The sequence below is a fragment of the Coturnix japonica genome, chromosome 2, assembly GCF_054131305.1.
Source record: "Coturnix japonica strain WE chromosome 2, WE-NBRP24, whole genome shotgun sequence".
In the NCBI taxonomy this organism is placed as follows: Eukaryota; Metazoa; Chordata; class Aves; order Galliformes; family Phasianidae; genus Coturnix; species Coturnix japonica.
Window position 1 is genome coordinate 43,270,103 of NC_140664.1, and position 24,446 is coordinate 43,294,548.

The 24,446-nt window shown below is 46.4% G+C and overlaps 1 protein-coding gene across 3 annotated transcripts; it reads left to right on the forward strand.

The window, feature by feature from the left end:
* The first annotated feature begins 3,968 nt into the window (after nucleotides 1-3,968).
* Nucleotides 3,969-9,198, forward strand: ADCYAP1 (adenylate cyclase activating polypeptide 1). Of its 3 annotated transcripts, none has more exons than XM_032442680.2 (5): nucleotides 3,969-4,067; nucleotides 5,282-5,389; nucleotides 6,686-6,820; nucleotides 7,123-7,218; nucleotides 7,587-9,124. In XM_032442680.2, the coding sequence occupies exons 2-5, from the start codon at nucleotides 5,289-5,291 to the stop codon at nucleotides 7,771-7,773; spliced, it is 519 nt and encodes a 172-aa protein (XP_032298571.1). In that variant the 5' UTR covers nucleotides 3,969-4,067; nucleotides 5,282-5,288; the 3' UTR covers nucleotides 7,774-9,124. The 3 variants fall into 3 exon arrangements, with proteins under 3 accessions (XP_032298571.1, XP_015710871.1, XP_015710872.1); XM_015855385.3 differs by lacking the exon at nucleotides 3,969-4,067 and adding an exon at nucleotides 4,533-5,026 and having other exon boundaries at nucleotides 7,587-9,198; XM_015855386.3 differs by lacking the exon at nucleotides 3,969-4,067 and adding an exon at nucleotides 4,533-5,026 and having other exon boundaries at nucleotides 5,257-5,389.
* The last annotated feature ends 15,248 nt before the right edge of the window (nucleotides 9,199-24,446 follow it).

Here is a 24,446-nt window from a genome sequence, read left to right on the forward strand (position 1 = left end):
TTGCCAGGACCCGACACTCTTCTAGCACCAGCACCACCAAACTGGTGTTTTGTAATAGGCAGCATGCTGTTTTGTAATAGGAAAATATAGATGATTCTATTTATTCTCCCTGGCTCTCGCAATGATAAGAAATGTTCTAATTCATTATTAATTTGTTCCAACTATTTCTGGTAATTCTAAACTATGAATAACCTCAGTGATGCCATTAGCGATACCTCAAAACTACAGATGTGTTTTAGTTTCTGGACATGGGTGTGAGGCAGCCTCTCTGACTGTAAAGGTGTTCCCTAAACCCTGTCACATTTGGGTGCATAACTGGTACTCGTCATTCACGCTGGGTTACAGTGTTGTGACAAACAACCTGGAGCACAGAGAAATTGTGGCTAGTATTTGTCTGGTGTAAATGACTGTAGATCAGCAGCACTCTGTGAAACTTTGCTTATTCCATTTGTTTATGGATATTCTCTCCCCTGGACACAAATGGAAATGGGGGTGGGAGCAGGCCTGGGTCTGCTGCCAGCACCAGAGGCTGTTGTTCCTCCCATGGGCTGTCAAGGGCTGCAGTGACATTCTGCAGGCTGTTGCTGTTAGCGTAGAGGAGGGGCCGGTGGAACATTACATCTCTGAAAGGTGACTTTTTGGTCTTGTTTGCCTTTCATAATTTATTTCTCTACTGTTCAAATGATCGATTGAAGAACAGTTGTTGTAAAGGATCAGGGGAAGTGATATTTTTATTCTTCTGTAAAATATGAATTTATCCAGCTGAAAAATGGGAGATTATAAATATATCTATTGGTCTTCCAAGGAAATTAGTTGCCACATGTGTGGTATGGCAGCACCTCCTTGTGCAGCCAAGCCTTCTGTAAGGTTTTCCATTTACCTCTAGAAAGTGCTCTCCTTTCCTTTGTGTTTTGATAGGAATGACTCCTCCTTTGCATCTCTTATTTCGCTGTATGGGGTTAAGGACACCCGTCACGCAGGGCTGAGCACTGAGCTCCTGTGTGGGAAGGCTGGCAGGGCACTGCCAAGATGCTGCCTATGTCTGTCAACATGAGCTCTGAGTGGGGACAAGAGCAGGGTGGCTGCACCTTGTACGCCCACACTGCCAGCACGATGAATGCTGCAGTGCCTCATCACTTCAGAAAGGGAGAAAAATCAGTCCTTTTTCTCTGAAAGTGCTTGAGAATGGCCTTCAAGCACTTGCTTGGAAATAGAGTTAAGGTCATAAAAGACAGCAAGGAATTATTGGAAAAGTCCTACAAAAGAATTTGTTGTGGGATGCAACTATCTGAGAGCCATCTGTAAAGAATGGTACGGAACCAGCCTGCAAGAAAGGTCTCTGGGTCAGGCCAATGCATCTCATAGAATCATAGAATCAGAAAGCTTGAAAAAGATCTCTAAGCACATTTGCTCCAATAGTCTACCTACCACCAACAGTGCCCACTAAACCATGTCCTTCAGTGCCACATCTGCACGTTCCTTTCCCTCCAGGGATTTTAGGGTACCTTTGTACCTCAGATCCTTCCTTGTACAACAGGTCTCCAGAGCTGCAGCCCAAATGCTGATCCTGTTTGTTGCTCTCTGCTTTTCTGTAGCTTGTACCTCCACCTCAGAATGTCCCCAAGTGGATGAAAACTCTTGGTAACAGCTTTTCGCTTTGATCAGATGGAAACATATACAGAGCCCATCAACAGAGCCATGGGCTTCCCAGCCATGTCTAAGGTTGGAAGCCTGGGGAAAGGCTGTTAACGAGGGTGGATAGTGACAGGACAACGGGAAATAGTCTTAAACTGAGATAGGGGAGGTTTAGGTTAGATACTAGGAAGAAGTTTTTCATACAGAGGATGGTGACGCACTGGAACAGGTTGCCCAAGGAGGCTGTGGATGCCCCATCCCTGGAGGCATTCAAGGCCAGGCTGGATGTGGCTCTGGGCAGCCTGGTCTGGTGGTTGGTGACCCTGCACATAGCAGGGGGTTGAAACTAAATGATCATTGTGGTCCTTTTCAACCCGGGCCATTCTGTGATTCTATGATTCTATGATTCTATGATTCTATGATTCTATGATTCTATGGAAGGTAAAAACAAGAAGTTGATAAATCCATAAAGGTGTGCCTGAGAATGAGAGCAGTGTTGGTACAGCTGTTTGTTTTAGAGAAAGAAATACTTATTCCTTTATACACTGGAGGAAAAATGTATAACCTTTCATGATAAGATACACAGCCTAGTTCCATCAGTCTTCCATGTTCCTTACAGAATGCCCGGGAAAACTGAGATGTATGTGAGCAGAGTGGCTACACCTCCAACAGGTGTGTGTGAGATATCATCTGCCTTTATGGATCAATATAGTTCCTGACAGTTTGATAGACTGCACTTGGATTTTCTTTTTTAATATGCATAAATATGAAAGAAAAAGAAAAGAGGTATTCTGAAGAGCAGAAAAGGTGCTCATCATGGTAGGTGATGCAACGTTGCATCATACGCTTTAGATCAGTTAGTCCCAGTCAGGCTTAACAAGGCTCAGAGGCTGCGAGCACCACCAGAAATACCTTCAGAATGTTAATGCTCTAGTTAATAAAACAGATCTTTAAAACAGTGTAGTCAGGTAAATTAGAAGGCCCAATTTAAGCTAATGGGAATAAGATTAAGGAAATTCTGCCAGTAAAAAAAAAAAAAAAAACAAAAAAAAAAAACAAAAAACCCTACTTTTCTTTGGATTCTGCCTTAGGAGTCTGCTTTGGAGGCAAGCATTAGGAATGTGAAATCTCTCCCAGCCTTGAATTACAGAGCTACCTAGAAATGTACTTCAGCGCGGGGGGCCAGATTTAAACCTTTACTTATTCACCCTCAGCAGTGGTCGTGCTATGTGCATATCTGCAGCGCACACACACTGAGAGCTCTACGATGAGATGAACATTTTATTGGCGTGAATCACCTGCGACTTACTTGCGTTAAACAAGCGTCTGTACCCCATAGACACCACCCCAGCGTTGCTCAGGAAAACAGGAACACCACAGGAATAACTAAGAAAAAACCCAAGACCCACAAGCCCAAACCCAACCGCCCCCAAGCCTGACACCCCATTACGCAGCAGCCCTCAAGCCGAGGGCCGGGGCTTCCCTGTTTCCCCTCCCCAGCCCCCCGACGGGGCTCCCCGAACCCTCCGGACGGCGGCGGCGACCGCGCGGTGGCGCCCTCCGCTCACGGACTCCTCTCCGCGTTGGCTCCGCGCCCGCGCAGCGCCCGCCGCCGGGGAAGCCCTTACGAGGGAGCGGCCCCGCAGTTCGGCCCACGCCCGTCCCGTCCCGTTCCATCCCTCTTGGATCGGAGCGGGGCTCGGGGAGCAGCGCTCTGCCGTCCGTCAGCAGCCATTTGAAAGGGAATCATTCATCGGTTCTAAATTTCCTTTATCTCCGGAAAATCTCGCAAGAGTAAACGACCGTAATAGCAGCGTAATTGTCTGCTGTGTTTTTTTGTTGTCGTTGTTTTTGAGAAATCGATCCGGGCTCCAATAACTCATCGCGGCGCGTTTCACCAAAAACAACACACAAAAAAAAAAAACCCAACAAAACACCCAACCATTTCAATAAGGAAACAGGAGAACGAAATTATTGCCGCTTCCTGAACTCTCTGCTTATGATCCCAATAATTAAAATGTGCGGTAATGGCTCCTGCAGCCTCGGATCTCCGGGGGTAATTCTCGGAAATGAAGGGAGGGGGGTGCAAAGGGGGCTGGGAGCCTCGGGCTGAGCTCAGAGCCCCGAGGGGACGCGGTGGGGACGCGGAGCGGGGATTTCCCTCCCGCAAAGCAACTTTTGTGGTGCGGTTTCCGCACCGCTGCCTTCCCCCGGGGGTGTGTGATGGGGGCTGAGAACGACACTGAGAATCCCGCAATAGGAAAGAAAAACAATAATTAAGGGGAAGGGGGAATCATAATAAAAAGACCCTCCCCGCCTCCAAAGCCCGGTGGGAGTGGGATCTCCCGTGGGGGCCTCAATGCCTGCGCTGGGGCCGCGGGGAAACCTCCGGGCCAGCCGCACCGCACCGCCCTCCTCCGCCCTTCCCACCGGTGGGTTTTTACATTCTTAGTTTTTATCAGTATTATTCTTTTTATTCGGAGGTGGGGGGAGGGGGGGTAGGGGGGTGAGGGGTTTGAAGCGTGAGCTGGTGTTTATGAGAAGCCCTATGACTCCCGTTCAGCTCATCCTGGAGGACGACACCGAGCTGTGTTCCTTGAGGAATTGGGGTGGTGACGTCTTTTCTGATACCCGATTATTACGTGACTGGGGGAGAAAGGGAAAAAAAAAAAAAAAAAAGAAAAAAAAAAAAAAAAAGGCATTTGATTCATGAATAAAAATCCGTCCGCCGCCACGGGGGCAACAGCCAATATTGCCCGTCCTCCTCCGAGGGAGCGAATGTTGACGGAGAGGGCTCCTGCCGAAGCGCGGTGTTTGCAAAGATTCCGTCGCTAATTGCGTGGCAGCCGGGGGGCTGCGGAAGGCTTGGTCAAGTTGGGAGCCGCCGAGCGGGGAGAGGAGAAGAGGCTGAAGGCGCGCAGAGAGGGGAGCGAGCTGGGAAGGCAGCACCGCCCGCAGCCAGCCCGCTCCCCGCCTCCGCGCCCGGCCGGCTCCGCGTCCCTTCCCCGCGCCCCGCGCTCCGGCGCCGCCGCCGCTCCGCACCTCGCTCCCTTCCCCTGCAGACTCCGCTTCGGATCTGCTCTGCTGCCTGCAAACTTTTTTGGCCTTTTCGATTTCTTTTTTCCCTTTTTTTTTTTTTTTCCTTTTATTTTTTATTTTTTTGTCGGAGTGGATTCCCCTAAAACCAGCCAACAACTCTCTGCTGCTTCTGCGTCTTCTTCATCCTTCGCCCAGCGGAAAGGCGATGCCGGGAGCCCTTTGACTCCTTTCGGCCGCAACTTGGGAGACGGCTCTATTTTTCCCCCTCCTCTTTGGGGCTTCTCTCCTTTTCCCTCTCTCCCTTTCCCTTCCGCAGCCACACGCTCTCAGTGCCGGGTGTCACAGTTTCATGGTAAGGACCCGAGGCTGCTCTCGGGGCCTCCCGGAGCGGGAGGGCACCGACGGGGCGGGCGGCGGCATCGCTGCGCTCGGTGGGTCGTGGGGGACTCTTGTTGTTTATATTTTTTGATATTTTTATTGTCATTCATTTTTTATTTTATTTTTAATCGGTTTTATTTTTCATTCTTTTTTTTAAAAAAATAATTTATTTATTACTATTTTATTATTATTATTTTTTGACAGCGCTTTTCCTTTCCCTCCCGCACAGAGTGGCAATGTGTAGCAAAGCGCTCCTAGCCCTCCTGGTCTATGGCATAATAATGCATTGCAGCGTCTACTGCTCACCCGCCGTTGGACTCCAGTACCCGGCGCTCAGGTGGGTTTCCCCCACGCCTCGGGGCTGTCCGAGTGTCCCGGACCCCCTTTTCTTTGGGGGTACACCGCGTGCTTGCTTGGGGCCGGCTCGGCGTGAGGATACGGGAGCCATAGGGAGTTTGCAAGGGTTCGGTCCCCCCTCCCGCCGCGTTTACCCGTCTTTATGCCACCTCCCTCCTGGCCGTGAGATGCTCGCGTTTCTTTTCTGTGCTACATCCTCGGAGTTGCTGCTCGCGTCGGGGGTGTCAGGCGGAGTTTCCCATTTGGGGTTGTGCTCCTTTGGGGCTTTGGGGGGTTTTTGGGGCCGGGGCCGCTGTCCCTCCCCGCGGTGCTGAACTCTGAGCGGAGGATCCTGTGGGGAATCGCGCCGTGCGGGGGGGCGTCCGAGAGGTGTCGTTTGTGGGTGTCACGTATTGGATGTTCTTTGCTTGGTGTCGTTTGTGGGGTGTCCTTTGCGGGGCGTTATTTGTGGGGTGTGCTTTGCAGGGTGTCGTTTGTGGAGTGTCATTTTGTGGGGTGTCTTCTATTGGATGTCTTTTGTGGGGTGTCCTTTCTGGAGTGTCCTCTATGGGGTGCAATTCGTGGGGTATCTTTTGTTGGGTTTCCTTTGTGGGGTGTATCTTACTGGGTGTTCTTTCTGGAGTGACATTGGCGGGATACTATTTGTGGGGTGTCCTTTGCGGGGTGTTATTTGTAGGGTGTCGTTTGTGGGGTGTCCTTTATCGGGGTGCTATTTGTGGGATGCCCTTCGTAGGGTGCCCTTTATAGGGCGCCGTTTTTGGGGCGCCTTTTATTGGGTTTCCTTTGCGGGCTCTCCTTTATGGGGTACCTTCTATGGAGTCCCATCTGTGGGGTGCCTCCGGCGGGGCTCCCTGCTGGAAGCAGCAGTCGTGGGGCTCGGGAGGCCCCCAGCTCCCTCCCGCCGGCTCCTTCCATTCAGCGCCGTTATTAGCAGGAGCCGAACACTTTAGCGGCATCTATTATTAATACCTCCGCTAAAGCTTCCAGACAAAAATAGCCGCCCGGATCGTACCGTGACCTACATCGTACCGCAGGGAGAGCGGCGGGGAGGGGCTGGGGCGGGGGCAAAGCGGAGAGATCCCGAAGGGCAGAGGCACCGCTCAACGAAACCCAACGGCGGGCGCAGGCCCCACCCCGGCTCCGGGCGCGGCGGGGAGGAGCGGGGCGCGGGGGGGACCCGGTGGGGCCGAGCTCAGCTCCGCTCCGTCGGCGCACGGTCCCGCGGAGGGGACGAGGCTGTGGACGTCCGGCTGAGCCCCGCCCGTGCTTACCGCAGGCTGGAGGAGGAGGTGTACGACGAGGACGGGAACACCCTGCAGGACTTCGCCTACGAGCAAGAGCCGCTGGGGGTGGCGGGGCCGCCGTCCGCGCTGGGCGAGGTGTACGCGCTGTACTACCCGCCGGGAAAGAGGTGACAGCGGGGCGGCGGATAGGGACGGGGCAGGGGGGGGGAAAGGGAAAACACACAAGGGACCGCGGGCTGTGCGAAAATAATCGTAATGCCGACCCACCTGCCCAGTGCGGAGCCGGGTAGGGGTGGAGGAGCCGGACACGGCATGGGCTCCTCCGGTCGGGGTGGCGGGGTGGGAAGGAGAGGGGCTACGGTGCTGCGGGAAGTGGGGCCCGGGGGATACGGGGAGGACGGGCGGCGGCGGCCCAGTGCCGCGGGGCGGGCCTCGGGGATGGGCGCTGACGGGCCGTGCCCCCCTGCAGGCACGCCGATGGGATCTTCAGCAAAGCCTACAGGAAACTCCTGGGCCAGCTGTCCGCCAGGAAATACCTGCACTCCCTGATGGCCAAGCGGGTCGGGTAAGGGCTGCGGCGGGGACGGGAGCGAACAAAGCGCGGCGGGCGGCGGCCGGGGCGGGGCGGCCCCATCTCCCCGCGGTGCTCTGCCGGAGCGAGCAGCAGCCGCACCCGGGGCTCGACCGTCCCTTCCGCGGGGCAGCCCCGGGTGGTGCCATCGGAACGAAACCCCCCGGGAACGCGATGCATAATGCATGGTGGGGGGGGAGACGCCTCGCTCCGCACCGCCCCGCCCTTTGTCTGCCGCGAGATACGGGGCCGGGGGCCGGGGGTTAGGGCCGGGGTTGGGATTGGGGTTAGGGCCGGGGTTGGGGTTGGGGCGCGGAGGGAGGGCCCCTCCTCATGGTCGTGTCCTTCTCCGTGCTTTGCAGCGGTGCCAGCAGCGGCCTGGGGGACGAGGCGGAACCGCTCAGCAAGAGGCACATAGACGGCATCTTCACGGACAGCTACAGCCGCTACCGGAAACAAATGGCTGTCAAGAAATACTTAGCGGCCGTCCTGGGGAAAAGGTATAAACAAAGAGTTAAAAACAAAGGACGCCGAGTAGCGTATTTGTAGCGATGAGCAACCGCCGCTGCCGTGCGTAGTCCTGAGAGAGAGAGAGAGAGATTGAGAGAGAGAGAGAGAGAGAGAGACCCAACCACCCAAACCCAAACAAAAGTCATTTTCAAAGTGACGGAACGACCGCCGCTCCCGTGTTCCCCAAACATGTATTTATGTATGAAGTAAAGCCATTAAATGAATATTTTGATAATAATATGGTTTTTCTTTTGTACGAAAGCACTAGAGAAACGCACAGATCTACTTTGTGGACCAATCCTTGAGTTATATATGAGATATAAATATATATATATAAATACTGCTACGAATACTAAAGAGCGATTCTTCATACCAAGCTGCACCAGGACGAGAGTTCGCCTGAGCTGTTTATGTTTTTATAGAAAATAAATAGACGAAAAAAGACAATCACCGCTTCGAACAGCGCTCCTATTTTTGTAACGGAAACGAAAAGGGCACTGTTTTTATTCGCCACGGGGGCGAAGACCTCAGTTCTCACCGTGTGCCGCTGTGCATAGGGAGGGCTCAGCAGGAGGGGATCCCCCCGGCCTCGAGATTTCGATCTCTCTCTCTATTTCCCCCTTTTTTTCTTTGATTCTGGTCCTATCCGTATCAGTGCCTCCTCGTAGAGGAGGATTCAGCAACAGCTCGATCCAAATTGTGCCTATCGGAGGGAGAATAGCTAAACGAGCAAACCAACGAGAAAAAAAAAATATACCAAACCAAAACCCAACCAAAAATCAGACCCCCGAGCCCTCCAGGCCCCTCGATACCGACCCGCAGCGAGGACGGCGGGTGCCAACCGCACCGCTCTCCCGGCTGCGGGCTGACCGCACACGTCGCCGTGCGGGGCCGTGCGGGGCAGAGGGAGAGGTTCCGCTCCCCCCCTCCCCGGTGAGGGCTGTAAAGTGCCGCGCGTGGCTCTGTGCTGCTCTCCGTGCTCCCCCCTCCCGCAGCCAGCGGGGCTCTCGCCTGTGCGTTTGTCGGTCGGAGTCGCTCTTTTCCTTGGATTGTTTTGCTCTTTTCCCGCAGCCCCAACTCCTGGCATCTCCCCCTCTCCTGGCACTTTCCGAGCGCTGATATGCCGCCCGAGTCACCTTTTCGGGTTATGTTCTTTTTTGGGGGGGAAAAAAAACCTACCCGACAAAACGGTTGTGAACGCTCTCTCACTCCTTTGTTCTGTTTTATGCAAGCTCTGTTGTACAAGTCTAGGAACCCCTGTTGTAGCTACCACTAAAGAATTATGCACTACGACGAACGTTTTTGTTCCTTGTTTATTGAGTTTGGAGGTAAAATTGTATTTTTCTACATTCTGGCTTATTGCTTAGTAAAACTGATTTCATAAAACCGACCTTTTTGTCATACAAGAATGTGTAGTGTTCACCTGTGGTCCGGTTTCGAACGAGATAAACCATTTCCACCCCACCTCTCTCTGTACGGACTCCTGTCTCGGCGCACACCCGCGGAGCGCTCGGGGCGGGCTCCGAAGGAGGATGCGGAGGGGCCGCTCCTAAAGGCACCGCCCGAGCCCGGGGGCGGCCCCGGCTCCGCACGCTGCGGGGCTGCGCTATGGGGCAGGGCCCGACGGGGCGGGCCGGTTCCGAACCCCGGCGGCCCCACCCGCCCCACAGCGTGGCCGAGGGACGCGGGGAGCAGTTTTGCAGCTTTCGTGCCTTCTCTTCACCTTGTCAATCGCCACGAGTTGACGGATGGCTATCTAGTGGCCCTACGATGCTGCAACACATCGGCTTGCGTTTTAGTCGTACTTCTTTCTGTTCTTTGGCGATGGGCAGAGTTTGCTGTGTTCGTGTCGGCTGTGGTGTGATGCCATAGGGCTCTCCTGACGTTTTGTTTCTGACCTTCTCCGTTCGAGTTCCGTGGCTAGCTGCGAGCATCACCAAGTGATCACCTCGGTTATCCTCTGTGTACTTTTTAGGAACGCCAACAGCCTTACAGAGCCTCGAGCAGACCTGAGACACAGTGATAGTTTAGGTAGATGTTAGTCTCAGAGAACTTATTTTGTGTGCAAATGGATATAAAGAGAACTTCAGCAAAGTATTATGACACACCTGATATCTATAACTAGGACTTTGATAACTGTTATATAAAGTGTGTAAAGTTTGTATTAATAAATTTTTGTAAACAATGCAATTTCGTCTAATGTTTGGGGGAGAGGAACCCAGAGGCCAACAGGGAAAGCTGCATTTCATCCTAAAAAATTAATTAACTCACATATGAGCAGTGTTCTTTTAATTTTTCATGCCTGGTTAATCTTTCCATCAATCACCGAATACCCTCTGATATTTTTTTACTGGTGATTCATTAAGAGGGACTGCCAAGGCAAAGAGCCTGGCTTCGCACACACCACCCGAGCCCCAGCTTCCCAAATCAGTTCCTGTCACCCACTCCTCCAACCATTCCTGAGCTCTGCATTCATTCCTTTTCTGCAGCATTGGTCTGTTTGAGGTTTCCATCTAATCCACTTTTAATGAATGCTGTGTGCATGCCAATGCGCCTCCGAGCATCTATCCCCTGAGCATCCACTCCCCAGTATTCATTGCCCTAGCATCCATCCCCTAGCATCTGTGCCCAGAGCATCCATTCCCCAACATCCATCCCCTAGCATCCACACCTGGCCTGGCGGTGGTAGCGTCATTCTCTGTACCGGTGTTGTGCTGCCCTAACGCTGGCTGTGCTGCACACCGAGCACTGCTTGGGTTTCTGAGAGAAATAGGCAGCTGCCAAGGGAGCATAGGCAATTTGCCGGCACTCTGGAGGATGGGGTATTCGACTTCCAACCTTTAGTTTTGTTTGTCATTAGCTGCTGATGTTTATTATTTGCACTGTAGCTCAGGGCCTGTATGCAAGGACCTTGGAAAGCAGCAGCAATTTAGTTCAAACCAAACTCTATTTCCTTCTAAGCTCATGCTAAAGCACGGGAATTAAATGACAATTTCCTAGCAAATTATTGAAAATAAAAAAAAAAAAGAAAAAAAGAAGTTAATTCCAGGATGTGCCATAGACTGGTCATATCCTCCCCACCACGTGCTCACTCTATAGTTTAGATTCAACAGAAGCACTTTGCTGTCTGTCTGGAAAACACTGAAAGAACTCAGAAGACCAGAGATGCCAGCAGCCCGCATGTAGGATGAGTTCCAGGCTGGGTAAGAACTCTGATAAAGGAGGAACAGCTTAGAGAAGGATGCAGAGAAGTGGCTATGAGGAGGGAGGGGGGAGGACAGTGGCTTCTCAAAGTGTAAGAAAATTAAGACACTGCTTCCAAAAGGCAACACACGGGGAGAAACTGATGCTAGGTTTATTTGAGGCTTATTTGGTGGTTATGCAGTGCTCATAAATATGGTCACATTATATTTCCTGCCCATCTGAATTGAGAATGTGCTGAAGAGATTCGAGCTGAAGATCTCCTTGATGCTGGCAGTTTGAAGACAAGCCTTGCAACAGGTCCAACTGCAAAAAATAAGGTCTTAACCGGACCTGACCCTTGCTAAGCTGTGCTGAAGGGGGAAGTTCCTCTGTGAATGTCAGGTCCTGAAAACCATCTTTAATTAGTAAAGTATGGCTCCATAAGGAGGATCAGCTGTGTTCCCAGTGATTTAAACATCTACTTGAAGTGATATGATGGAAAGTATTGTGCAATGGTGAGCCGTATAGCATGAGCTTTGTGGGAATGCCTGGCTTTCTGTGCTCTGCCATGTGGCTAGCTTTGGCAATGGAGAAAAAAAGCCTCCCAAAGAAACAAGGATTACACAACACGTCATTTTGGAGCCCCACATTATAAAACAGTTCTGACATTCAGAATGACAAACTCCAGCTAGTTAATAAGGCAGGCTGACTCAAACAGGATGCACAATCCAGGTCCCAGCATGCAGAAACGCATCGCCACACCACACCTCTCTCATGGTTACATAGGACATCAGAACCAGGGGAGCCTCAAAGAATAGATTTCTGTAGAGTGCTGGTTGACACCTGGGTGTGACAACATCTGTCATTCACAAGAAGTGACTGGAGGAGCTGGCCTCTTCTCTGTGTCCCCGCTGAGATTTACTCTTCCCTCTTGAAATCCTAAGTTTTTCTGTTGGCTGTATATGATTTCACCTGGAGTTAAGGAAAATAGAAATGTAACAAGAAGATGGATATTTCTGGGGCTTGCTTACTTGATAGTTTTGCAACCTTATTTCCAGTTCTAGGCCAAATCATTTAGTCATTCTTCAGGCAAAACCTGCAAGGAAAGCACATCCCTGAACGTTTTAAGGACTTCTTGCCTAGTCTCTAGAAGTCCTAACCTTTTAATGGTACTCATAGATTTTTAAGACCCGAGGGGACTCTCACAGTCATCTACTCTATCTTAGATAACACAGGGCATAGGATTTCATGGAGTCCTTCATTTAGCATTTAATTTCTGAGTGAGCTATTCTCTATGACAGCAGTATTGATTACGAGACTTGCAGGAATGGCAGATTTGCTGGACAAGTTCTAAATGGTGCAGCTTAGCTCTCTGTGCCCTCTTTCAGTTTGCTTCATTTTCGAGTCAAGGATACTCACAGCCTGCTGAAGAATCTCTAATGCCTGGAGATTTTTCTCTCCACATAGGTAGTCTCACGATGAGATTTACTCTCCTGGGTTCTACCTTTGAGATAGAAAGGTTGGTATTTAGGTGCTCATGGTGAGGGAGGTCTCCACAAGTGGTATTGCTTCTCAACTATTTTCAGTCTTTAATATCCTCACTGAAATGCTGAGACTAGAAGAGGTTGCAGAACACCAAAACAACAATCTCAAGAATGAGGCAAAAAAAAGCAGCTTTTCCTCTTCCTCAGGTATTGCTAGTTGCTCATAAGCTTTGCATTTGCTCTCTTGGCATTTGCTCTCGTGCTGAGAGATCAAAATCCTTTCCCACATTTAGCTTCTTTTCTGGATGACCACTTCACATACCAAGAAACCATGGCCCTAGCTAATTCTGGGAGACATCCATTCATCCTTGCACAGCCATCACGTTCTGTCACTTTCATTGTCACCTGGCTCCCATTCTTGTCAACTTTAAGGAGTGCAGACCCATGCCAGCATTGCTATTCCTGTATTGTTATGCATGGCCACCTCCAGAACCAGTGCAGATATGTGTAGTTATGCCAGAGAAGGCCCAGACTTACCACCAAGCTCAAAACAGCAATGATTGGTGACTGATAGCAGGCTGCTGGCCAGATGTCCTTCTTATGTACTCAGGCTAATAGTAGTCCCATCCTGGCATAACCAAGATCTCATGGCTCTAAACCTGTGTGGGACATCTGTAAGTGCTTTGTGAAAAAACTGAGTGTGGTTCACTTACTTAACTGGAATAGCTAGAGGAGAGTGTCTGGAATACATGGGAAGGATATCTGGGATATCAGACATTAGAGATAAAGTGGTCGAACTGCTAAAGGCAAAATAAACAAAATATCTACTGCATCTTTTGAAGTAAATAGTTAAGTGGCTGTTGAGAAAGTTCATCCAAGCCTAAAAATTGGACTTATTTTTGAAGAAAGTTATTTAAGAATCACTGGAAAAAAAGCATCCTATGTTTGCCATTTATACAAGAGTGTTTGTTTTACGGCTTCAATAATGATAAAAGAGTCTAAGATAGATGGTTGCATTGATCTCTGAAACAGCACAATTCCTTTGTGTGAATCACAGAAAGCAGACCTCATTCTCTTCAGGCTCTGAGATGAGTTTAATCTCTTCTGCTTCAAAGAGAACCTTGTGGAGATTTAGGGCATTATGAATTACAGAAGTTGGGCAGAAAAAGGGCAGTCATTTCTGTTTCCTCTGTGGTGTTGACCAGCATCTTAATAGCAGGGTATGAGAAGTTGCATAGGTATAATTGGATAGGACAGGATCTAACATGAAGAAAGGTCTCCCATATGACATCCTCAGTGTGGAAATGCAAAGTGGAGGAAGGTGGGGGAGGCTGGGAATGTGCAGTTCTACAGGAATGAGAATTCCCATTACCATCTTCAAGGGATCTCTCAAACAGACATAAAGACTGGAGCCTGCTTTTCTCCTTTGATGGATCAACAACCTGGGAGTTTAGAGCCCACTAATTTAATAACAGTATTAAATGGAAGATAAATTTTACCAAAAATTCTGTTTTTTATTTTTTTTCACTTCTTGGCTTCATGCTTCTGAAAGTCCTGTTTTTTTTTCCCCTCTGATTCTTTGCTCATATTGGAAAGGTCAATTGGTTTCATATCCTACCCATTTTTGTAGGGGTAATATGGTCCTCTGGGAGCGCATATCCAGTGTGGAGAGGGCAGACAGAAACTAGTTGCCCCCGCTAAAGACTTTATCATTCAAGATTTGACAACAGATCTAAATTTGTATTCATTTTGGACAGATTAGACTAAACTCAGCCTATGGCTGATCTCTTGTTTTGACATTCATCTTAATGGTGAGAAGGATGGATACTTTTGAGTGGTAGAGTTATGAATAAATGTCTGCCTTTCCCTCAGGAGTGAAGATTAGTGTCACAAGAAATCAGCCACCATGTATGTTATATGCCGAATGTGTGCTCCCTTCGCTCACACCGCCTGGCTGGGATTGAAACTTCACTGACAGTTTGAGAGGATGAAGAGTGCTTGGGTGGTGTGGGAATCAGGCTGCTCTCAAAATGGTTAAACTCCTAATCAGTTGTGAGCTGCTATGTCACCCGCAAAATAACAATATATGGAAATTAAGTCATAAAAATAGCACGAAGAAATCTTTCTCTCCCTTGCTATGTATACACAGACATATGTGTATGTATATACACGTATTTCTAAACCAGACAAAAATGATAGGAGCACATTAAAGTTACAATTTTTATGTATTGGCCATAGCTAAACTTAGATACAACATCTAATTTACACTGACGTCTTTCTTTAACAAGTTTTGTAGGAGAAATGATTTAAGTTCAAGGAAGTGCAGTGAGTCATCTGCACGGTGGGCCAGCGGCTGAGCTAAGTTTAGAATCAAGGGGAAGTTTGGATCTTCTGGCTCCAAGTTTTTCCCTTTACATCTCTGCTCTTCTCAAATATTCTCTGTGTTAAAAAAAAAAAAAAAAAAAAAGGAAAAAAAAAGATACTTTATTCACATTTTCTATTTTTATTGTCTTACTTGATTTTTAAATGTATCCTCAGTTCTCCGGTTTTGTACAGTAAATCTTAGTTTTCAAATCAGGCTACTCTATGACCTTGCAGTTATCACCTTGTGCTAGCTCTGTTTTCAGAGAGCTAAGATAAAAAAGCATAAATGAAATGGATGAGGTCAGTCCAAGTGATACCTGAGCAAAGAGGCACCCCCCATCACAGGGAAACAAACCAAGTCAACCTGAGTGGGGCCAGACCACCCCAGCCCACTCAGTCCAACCCAAGCCCACCAAGTCCAACTCAACCTAAACCAGTCCAACCAAACATAATCCAACGCAATCCAGTCCAAGCCAAGCCAACCCAGCTGAACTCCACCCAACCCATCCCCTGTTGCTATCTGCCTGCAATAGACCTGTACATTTTCTTCATCTCTCCCTCCTCCCTAGACCTTCTGTGAGTCAGTGAATTTCCTGTCACATCAAGGGAATCATGAAGGTTATGTGGCAACACAACTCATTTGAAATTTATCTCACTCCTCCTCCAAGAGGTGCCTACAAGCCATAACAAGAGAAGACTACACATCTTTCTCCATCAGTGACTTCCAAGCTTGTCTCCTCTGTGCCAGGGCATGGACTGGGACCTCATGTGAGGAACACTCACAGCTTCCCTCCAGCACAAACTGATGGATGGCTATTACAAGCCATATTCCATTTCTGATATGAATAAAATTGTTAATCTGCTTTTATACAACTTCCATAGATTTTTTTTATTTTTTTATTTTTATTTTTTTTTAAATTTTTGTTTCCCTCGAGCCAATAAATACCTAAAAACAAGCAAACAATTAGACTGTCCTGGATTCTTTGATATCATGCTTGCTCAGTGGCTCCTGGTTTCCCTAGCTAGCTGGGTTCATCACTGTGTTTTGCATCAGGGAAGAGTCATGACACAACTAAGAGGTGATTAAACCAGGGACTTTGTGTAGCATGCTGTATGTGGACAGGTGGAACATTTAAACCAAAAGGAAGCTGTTTTATGATTACATATGACTTTGCTATAATAAAAAGCAGTTATGTTTTATAAGAGTTTCATTTTATTCTAGTTATGCTGCAATGACAGCATTATTACAACACTGTTTATGCTTCTTGCTAAGCTTAGTCATTGTTTAATCTTATAAACAGAGTCAGCTCCATGTCTGCTAGTTATTGCAGCCCATGATCCTGAGCCCTACCACAGCTGGAGGTAACATGCAATGGTGAGGTGAAATCAGTCATTAAGATAGTCATTGTAACAGTCCTGCAGGGAAACCCCATGCTATCATCACCAACCACTGGAGCTGGGAACTTGGAGAAACCAAAAACACTGAAATTTGTCTCGAGATGAATAACTATTAATTATCAATTATCAGCACCCAACCAGAGTGCAACTGCAGTGCACTGCTGGCCAGTACTTAACTAAGCCATGTTTCTCTAATAATGATGGCATTAAAGTGACTCAAACCAAGACCAGAAGTAAGTGCGAGTTTCATCAGATTCTGACCCTGTCTAGTTAGAGATGACTTTTTCAGCATGCGTAGTCTTCATATTCTTTATCAGTGGTTCCTGAAGGGTGGGCTTCAGTGTCAGAAAATCAGAATATGCCCTGCTAAGTTCAGAGTGAGCAGCTGTTGCTTTGGTAAGATAAATGCCACCTTTTGTACACTGCAGTTACTGTTCACTTTTCTCCACTCTCCTTCTGTCTCTGCTTTGACCTAGTCTGAGTCATCCTCTGCATGGGAAACATTTCTTCCTGTGGGCACACATATGACTGGGGTTGTGCACTGATAAAATGAGTGTAATGTGTCCTCTGACTCTGCAGTGAAACATTTCTGACTGAAATTAGGATGCTTGATATCACAGCAAAGACACATACCAGCAGGATTTTGCTAGATTCCCCTTCTCTAAGTAGATGCTAGGCAGAAAAGTAGCCTTGAAATAGCAGTAAATGCCATGTATGGGGAGCAGCTGGGCACAGCCTGTGAGTATGAGGCAATAAAAGAACTTCTGAAGGCTGTTCCACCTTGAGAAGGCACCAAAGAATAATAAACTTGTTCCTCCACATTTGAACTGTGAGAAATAGACATTGGTAAACTTTCTGCTCAGTTTTAATGGCAATAGCTTGAGTTTGTGCACAGACCAAGACAAAAGTCCTACTCAGCTGCCTGTTTCTGGTGGTGGTCATCAGGACATGAAAAGTCTACGAATTAGGGAATAAGGAAGAACTGCCTTTGCTGAAATGAACATCCAGACTTTAGTAAATAAAGGACATGCTATGCTGTAACCTGCCCTTAAATACCTGTGTAACAGACCTACCATGGACTGCCACTGGTTTGTTAGTTCTTATGTTTTTCACTTTTACGTTTTAGTTTTAACTGTACATTGGGAATCGATGCCCCATTTTGTTTATGCAGGATATGCTCTTACTGTGTGATAAATTACATTGCTATATGCATAACTTCTCATAAAGACTTTGAGTATCTATATTCACAGTTTCATTTTGCGTATACTGCCAGACAGGACATATGCAACTGCTGCCGCAGCTTGTTTTCTTTTTGTAACCTCATACTAAAAGTCAATGGAGAACAAGAAAACTCTTCCAACCAGGTTTTTCTCACTAAAAATGTCATATCATATCTAAGCTATATTTTTTCTGTCCAGTCTTGTTTACACTTTGGAGCTTTTTAAAATTCTTGTTATGGGTTACAAAATATTTCACTTCTTTATATTCAGTACAGACAATTTTTATGTATTGGGTACATTTTGACTTTTGTTTCTATAACAATGCCTCTAGAACAAGCAGCATTATAAAGCACTGTATACTAATTTTATTTTGCTTTCCATACAACTCCAGTGCCTGAGTTTGAAGTTTCAGAGCGAACTGTTGCAGCTAAACCCCAACTAAATCAAACAACGTTTCTGGATACTGTTGTAACACAAAACTGTGTGTGTGAATTCTTGCTTCAGCTGCTTCGACAACTTGCTCAAGAACTTCCAGTGATTACCTTGAATCATCATAAAAATCATATAATGTTTAACCCAGTTTGTGACTTTCGCCAGTTTGGCCAAAAAAAAACTGCAGTTGTTTTTGTTTTGGACAGTTCTCTTTTCACATGTACACACACAGATGTGTGTGTAAACTAGCATAACCACCTAGGCAAAAGAAGGTACTATTAAAATACCTTCCAAGATTTGGAGCGCCCTAGGAATGCCACATGTACTTCACCACTTCTTCATCAGATATTCTGTGCACCCATTATTTCTTTGAAGCTCACTGAGAGCTGCTGATGCTTGTTTCAGTTCATGAGTGAAACCCTTTCAAGTACAAAATTCCCCCTGGGTTTTGATGGCTTTCTGCATGTGGAGCAATCAGCCCAGGCTTGCTTCTGCAGGAATGTGAAAGGGGCAGAGAAATGCTGCTGCCTTTCCCTGACTACTTGCAATTGAGATGCTTTGCATCGCAGGGAAAGACATAAGCCAGCAGGAGTTTGTTAGAGTCTGGCTGCCTTAATCAGAAAAAAATCTGGTGAGCTGAAGATGTCCAGATGGGTTTACAAAGACAAAAATAACAGGCTGTGTCCTTCCCTATGATGAGAAATAATTCCATGCCAGCAGTGCTTTCACAATATACCCCCTGTCCTGCCATTAGGGTATGTTCATGACAAATAGACCCTAAGGATCTTGAGTGAAGAGAGGTGGGGCCTTGTGCATTCAGCAGGAGCTGTGTTCTCAAAGAGGGAAATGGTACTGCAGAGTAAGAGGATGCCTCCAGGAAGGAGGTCTTGACCCAACTGGCAAAGTCCATCCATATCAGCACATGTGGCCAGGGAAAACTTGCTGGGACTGACAGGGAGCTGTGCTTCAGCACTGAGAACATTTCTGGTAGGGAAGCACATAAATCCAATCCTCCTGTGTGGGCAGACATATCACTTTGCTGGGTACCTTATACCAGCACTGTTTTGGTAAAAAACAAGCTGACCACAGTGTGGACATCATTCCGTAATGAGTATACAGTCATTGTTGTGGAAGAAGGTTGAATTCACAACACATGAATCAAAAGTGACATATACATCTAGGTTAGTTTGGGTGCTTGTTCTTACATTTTCAAGTCAGAAAAAAAGAACATTTTTAAGGTTCTTGTGAACATTTACTTAAAAGAGTTACGTTTATATATAGTGATATTGAGCATGAATGCAATTCTACCTAATGAAGTCTCAATAGGGGAACCTCTATTTGTGCAGCAGGGGTGGTACAGTAGGAGGGTGAGTGGCCCACTGGTAAGCTATGACCTGCATAGCAACAAAGGCAAAATTAAGCAAACTTAGTCTTACAATTCAAGTTACGATCTAAATAAAGATAAACACAGAAGCCACTTGAATTCACTATTTCAACTCTTGCAGAAATCGTGTAGATCCTCTTTTACAAGCAGATTTTTAGGTTTAATAAGTATAACTGACACAGGTTTGATATTGTACAATAAGCCATAATTTTACACAGTAACCAACAATACTGTATGTCTTTCCACCTTTAGACTATGAAGACGGGGAGAAGCATTAGGTTTGTCTTTTTCCAGATTCTGGCTGTTCAGATCTCCCCTGGATTTTGCTTTGGAAATAAATCAAAAGACTATTTTAGATAAAATTTGGCATAGAAAGTGTGCAATTAAAAAGCAGCCTGTCTCTTTGATCTGAGTGAAAACAGAGACAATTTGCTAGACAGCTACTGCTCCTGGACCTTTGTGCTTGTGATGAAAATACTGCTTTGTAGGTCGGTGACTGGTATATCCTAGGGTTTGATGTGGAGGTCTGGATTCACCAGGAGGAAGAAATGGTCTGGCTCCCAGCACTGTGTTCCTACACCTCCTTCCCTGTGGCACAGAGGTTTGAAGTTCACCAGTGCCTCTTTGTATTATATCGTACAGCAATTGTCTGTGGGCTAGCACTCACTTGATTATCTAAAGCCTATCGTAACTAAATGCCTGGTCTGCTTATTATTATCTCACATACTTACTGTGCAGGATGCCATCTGACAGACCTGTTTAGGAGGGTCTCACTTATGCAGAACACAGGAACTGGGCAGAAGCCAGGGGTTAAACTGTGAGCTGGGGTGATGTGGGTCACATCCTACTGATGTCCCCTGTTCGCATGTGTGGCCAGTTATGTTCATGTGAGAAGGTCAGAGAGATGTTTAATAAACCACTGACCCCAAAAGAACAGAACCTTGCTTTGCCTGTGGTTGAACTGCCTTTCTCCTATGGGATATCTTAATTCCCAGGACATTATGTTTTACTGCCGTATCTCATTCTAGTTGTTTGAAGCAGTGAGTTGGAGAAGAAAATCTTCTGAAACCAGAGGATTTAGAAAACAGCAGAAAAAGTATCTTGCCAAGAAGATGCATAGAGTCATCAACTTCATTTTTCAAGACTTGTTGCTGGAAATACAAGCTTCTTTCATTTCTGCACAATATCATCAGGTCTTTGTATTATCTCTGAGCCCAGTGGATTTAACCTTTTTTGTTTGCAAGCCAGCAATGTTTACACTTTCTATTTATAACACTTAATTTTTCTCCTCTTTTAGAAATGTGTCAACAGGCAAAAATATACTCAAGTATTTCAGTGATCAGCACCACTGCTGGATATAATCAGGTAAATCTGTCAGTGTTCAAGGGTGAAGGTTTGTACTTTCTTATTTTTATATGTATACGAGCAGCACTTTATATGCAGTAAATGCACACGTGCTTATACCTATTTATTTACACATGTAGTGATATTACATCCTTAGAGGAGCAAATAAACATCAGATTTCACCAGGATTTGTATCATTTTCCTGCAAAGCAGGAAGAAACCATCTGTTTGTCTACAATAGAAATGCATATTTGTACACATAAAGAGTGAAAACTTGAAATTTTGAGGTTGTTTAAGAAGAACCAACTCTGTGATACTTCAAAAATGACTTGTGATTTACAGTTTTGTTTTGCAAAATTGCATCTTGGCTCAGTGAGCTTAATTCTTCTTTATACCGTAAGTAAAAATTTTATTTAAAGTGAGTATAAATGCAAACCAGAGCTACTTTGGGGCCTTCTTGTACTTTAGAAGAGGTTTTCATTTAAATGAGAGTATTTTGCAGTACTGTCGAGAAAGAGATGCCCACAGAGTTTTGGATTGCCCTTCACCTGTGCAATGCCAGCAGTGTGGGTCTGCTTGGCTCCAGCATGTGCTCGTGCACAGACACAGATGGACAGACACGGACATGGACAGACACAAACAGACACACTTCTGGTGGCAGAGAATCAACACCCTGATCAGCACAGCCAAAAAGCTGCAGCGGTAAGTGACGGAGCTGCATTACAAAGGGGTGTGTAAGGCACAACAGTGCTAACAGGTGTTTTGTGGCACCCCAGTAGGGAGATATTGCTCAGAAGCACTAGGCTGTACAGCCATTATTACTATTCTAGATGCTTACAGAATCAGAATATTTTATTCCAATGTATTATTTTTACTATTTATTTATTGCTTGTATTGCCATAGCAACTAGCAGCTCAGCCACAGTTGAAACCCCCACTCCACTAGGAACTGCACAAACAAGAAGAGCAGATGAGGAGCTCATCTTTGCATTAATAATGTCTTCTTAATTATGAAGGATCTCTGAGGTCACAGATGCCATTGCAGACAATAAATGTAAAGTAAGTTCCAACTTAGACAGATAAATAAACCACAACCAGGCCCTCAATGGTGACTTGGCTGGCCTCTGAAACTCCTTAGAGAAATGCTGACATTATCAGCAGAGCTTAAACCATGCCCTGAAGGAAATAAATCATAGAAACATAGAATCCCAGAATAGCTTATGTTGGAAGGGACTTCAAAGTCTACCCAGTCCTACCCCGTGCCATGGGCAGGGCTGCCCCCCAGCATCTTGGCTGCCCAGGGCCTCATCCAGGCTGGCTTTGAGTGCCTCCAGGGATGGGGCACCACAGCTTCTCTGGGCAGCTGTGCCAGCGCCTCACCAACCTCTAAGTAGAGAATTTCTTCCTAACACTCAGTCTAAAATCCAGGCTCCATCAAGCTGAGCCAGGGACTTCAGACCACAGCACCTCCATGCCTGGTGGGAGCACCTCTGCTGGTCCAGCCATTCATGGTCTCCTCACACAGAGAGCTGCACCATCCTCCTTGGTACAGATTTCAGCCTTATCTAGGATATGGAAATATGTCTTTCCTCATTATTGTGCCCCTGACTTGAGAGAACTTTCATATTTTTGAAAAGCAAAATCTGTCAGCCCTCCAATAAGGATCTCTCAGCCTATGACTCCCATGGGGAAGTGCTATTGAGAGGATCATGATTACACAGCACAACGACCTTCTTAAATTCTCCTGCATTTCAGACAATATTGATTCCTAGCATGGTATTGAGCTGTGCAGTGTGAACGCTATTTTACATTCCAGAATGTTAGCTCCATTAGTGCCTTGAAATCTTCCTTCAATTTTAACTGCCCTAAGTGGAAGAAGATTAACTCATTCCCTTCGTTCAGTTTATCTTTATTTCAGTTTTCTATTAATTATTATTTTCTCTTCTTCATTTCCAATCTTTTTTTTCTGCATCATGTTGTCACAGCTCACTACCTGAATGAAGACACAGTTTATTAAGTCAGTTTAATGCAAGGAGTTTGTATGATTTTGTACGATTTCAAAACAAAAGCAACCCAACATGCAAGCCAAACAATAAAACACATCATACAAATGATGTGTGGCCCTCATAGCTCTTCCAGCAGTGAGAAGGGCCCTGAGGGAGACACATTTCTTCAGGCTCAAATGCTGTAAGGATCTTTGCAGGGATGCCCTCTGCTTTTCTGAAGGCACTGTGCTCATGGGGAAAGCATTCTCACCTAATGGTATAACATCGACAGTCTACTGCCCCTGCCCCTTTTCTCTACACACTAAATTGGTGATAAATCCTCCTGGTCACCCTGTAAAGTAGAAGATATAACCAAAAATTAATGTTTCAGTCCAAGAAGACCTCTGAATGCCGGAATACTGCAATATTGTTGCAGAAGGGTGACTCAGATGGTGTGAAGTCCTGCTGTTTTCATGCAGTTTCACTTATCGCCCAGGAGAATGGGGAAGGTAGGATCTCTGCAGATACACCCTGCATGAGCTGGAGCATGGACACAGGTTTTGCAATTGGCCAGATCTCACGCTGCACCTGGCTCTCCAGCAGCCACCTCTTCAGGGTATAAGCAGCCTGAAGACACCTTCTGAAGTCAGAGAGGGGCTCAGCCATCCTATGAAGACACAGACATGGAGATTTGCTCATCTTCTTCTCCATTTTTACAACTTTATAAACAATTTCCTTTGATTTTCTGATGGGATGTAGGTCTTACTGAAACAGATTGGACTCCTCTGCTTGAAACTGAGGCCCTTCAGATGCCGTCCGGACAATCCTAGTTTCTATCTATTCTATTGTATCTTAAAAAAAAACAACCACATACATGCTGGAAAGAAAGAAAGTCAGTGGAAAACAACCATCACAATGGAAAGAGGGAAAAACTTTGAGATTTATTCTATTTGGGCAAAATGCTTGTTTCTGTGTATGAGGCTTTTTAACCCAAATGCCTAGATAATTTGTTATTAGCAGTCAAGCCAATAAGAAACCAATTCAGATTTTATGCTGGAAAACTTCCAAGGTTAAATGACATTTACTGAATAAGATGTTTGAAGCCTCTAATGCTGTCTTTTGCTGGTATAAAGTTTTCCTATTGAGCTTGGAGCATCAAGAGCTCTTGATGTCATACAGATGAATGTCTCCCCAGAAGTGCAGTAGAGACTGAAGTCCAGGAAGGTGAATAGCACCAATGTGAGAAATGAGGGAGGAATTAGAGGACAGGTTGCAATGTATAGTGCTGTTCAGCTCTAATTGGGTGGGATGAATGGAATTCCCCTTCTCTCAGCTACTTCGCTCATCCACACCTGGTGACTGACTCTCCTTAATAGTTTCAGGGTAAGAGCTCCAAATAAAGATTGGGATGCCCATGTGCTAACTGCTTTGGAGAACAGTTTTTGAACGATATTTTCTGCTGTAGACATTGATTGAGTTTTGACCCTGGAAAAAAATGTGCCTGCTGGCTGTTTCAAGTATGTGGAAATTTCTTGGAATAATCCGTCATAGGGTTCTGTACCTGAGCTTTCTGCAACCAACACATGTTGGAGTTTCAGCCATTTTACTTCTTTAGCCTTGCAGGGCTGCTTCTAATGGCTGAGGGATATTTCATAACTGGGCACAAATCAAATCTCATGTGGGCTGTTAGGAAAGATTTCTTCTGAGAAGTGGTGATGAAAAGGCACAGGCTGCCCAGGGAGGTGTTGGAGTCATCATCCTTGGAGGTGTTTGAGATATGTGTGGACATGGTGAGGATGGGCTGAGGACTAGATGATCTTAGTAGTCTTTTTCAGCCTTAATGGATCCATGATTCTATGACTCTGTCAATGTCATCCTGGTAGATCTTTGCACGTATCTCCTGTAATCCACTGTACTCT

Coding starts and splice junctions, on each gene's coding strand:
- ADCYAP1 (XM_032442680.2), top strand. CDS start 5,289: ATGTGTAGCAAAGCGCTCCTAGCCCTCCTGGTCTATGGCATAATAATG. Junction 5,390..6,685: donor CTCCAGTACCCGGCGCTCAG/GTGGGTTTCCCC, acceptor TGCTTACCGCAG/GCTGGAGGAGGAGGTGTACG. Junction 7,219..7,586: donor CTGATGGCCAAGCGGGTCGG/GTAAGGGCTGCG, acceptor CGTGCTTTGCAG/CGGTGCCAGCAGCGGCCTGG.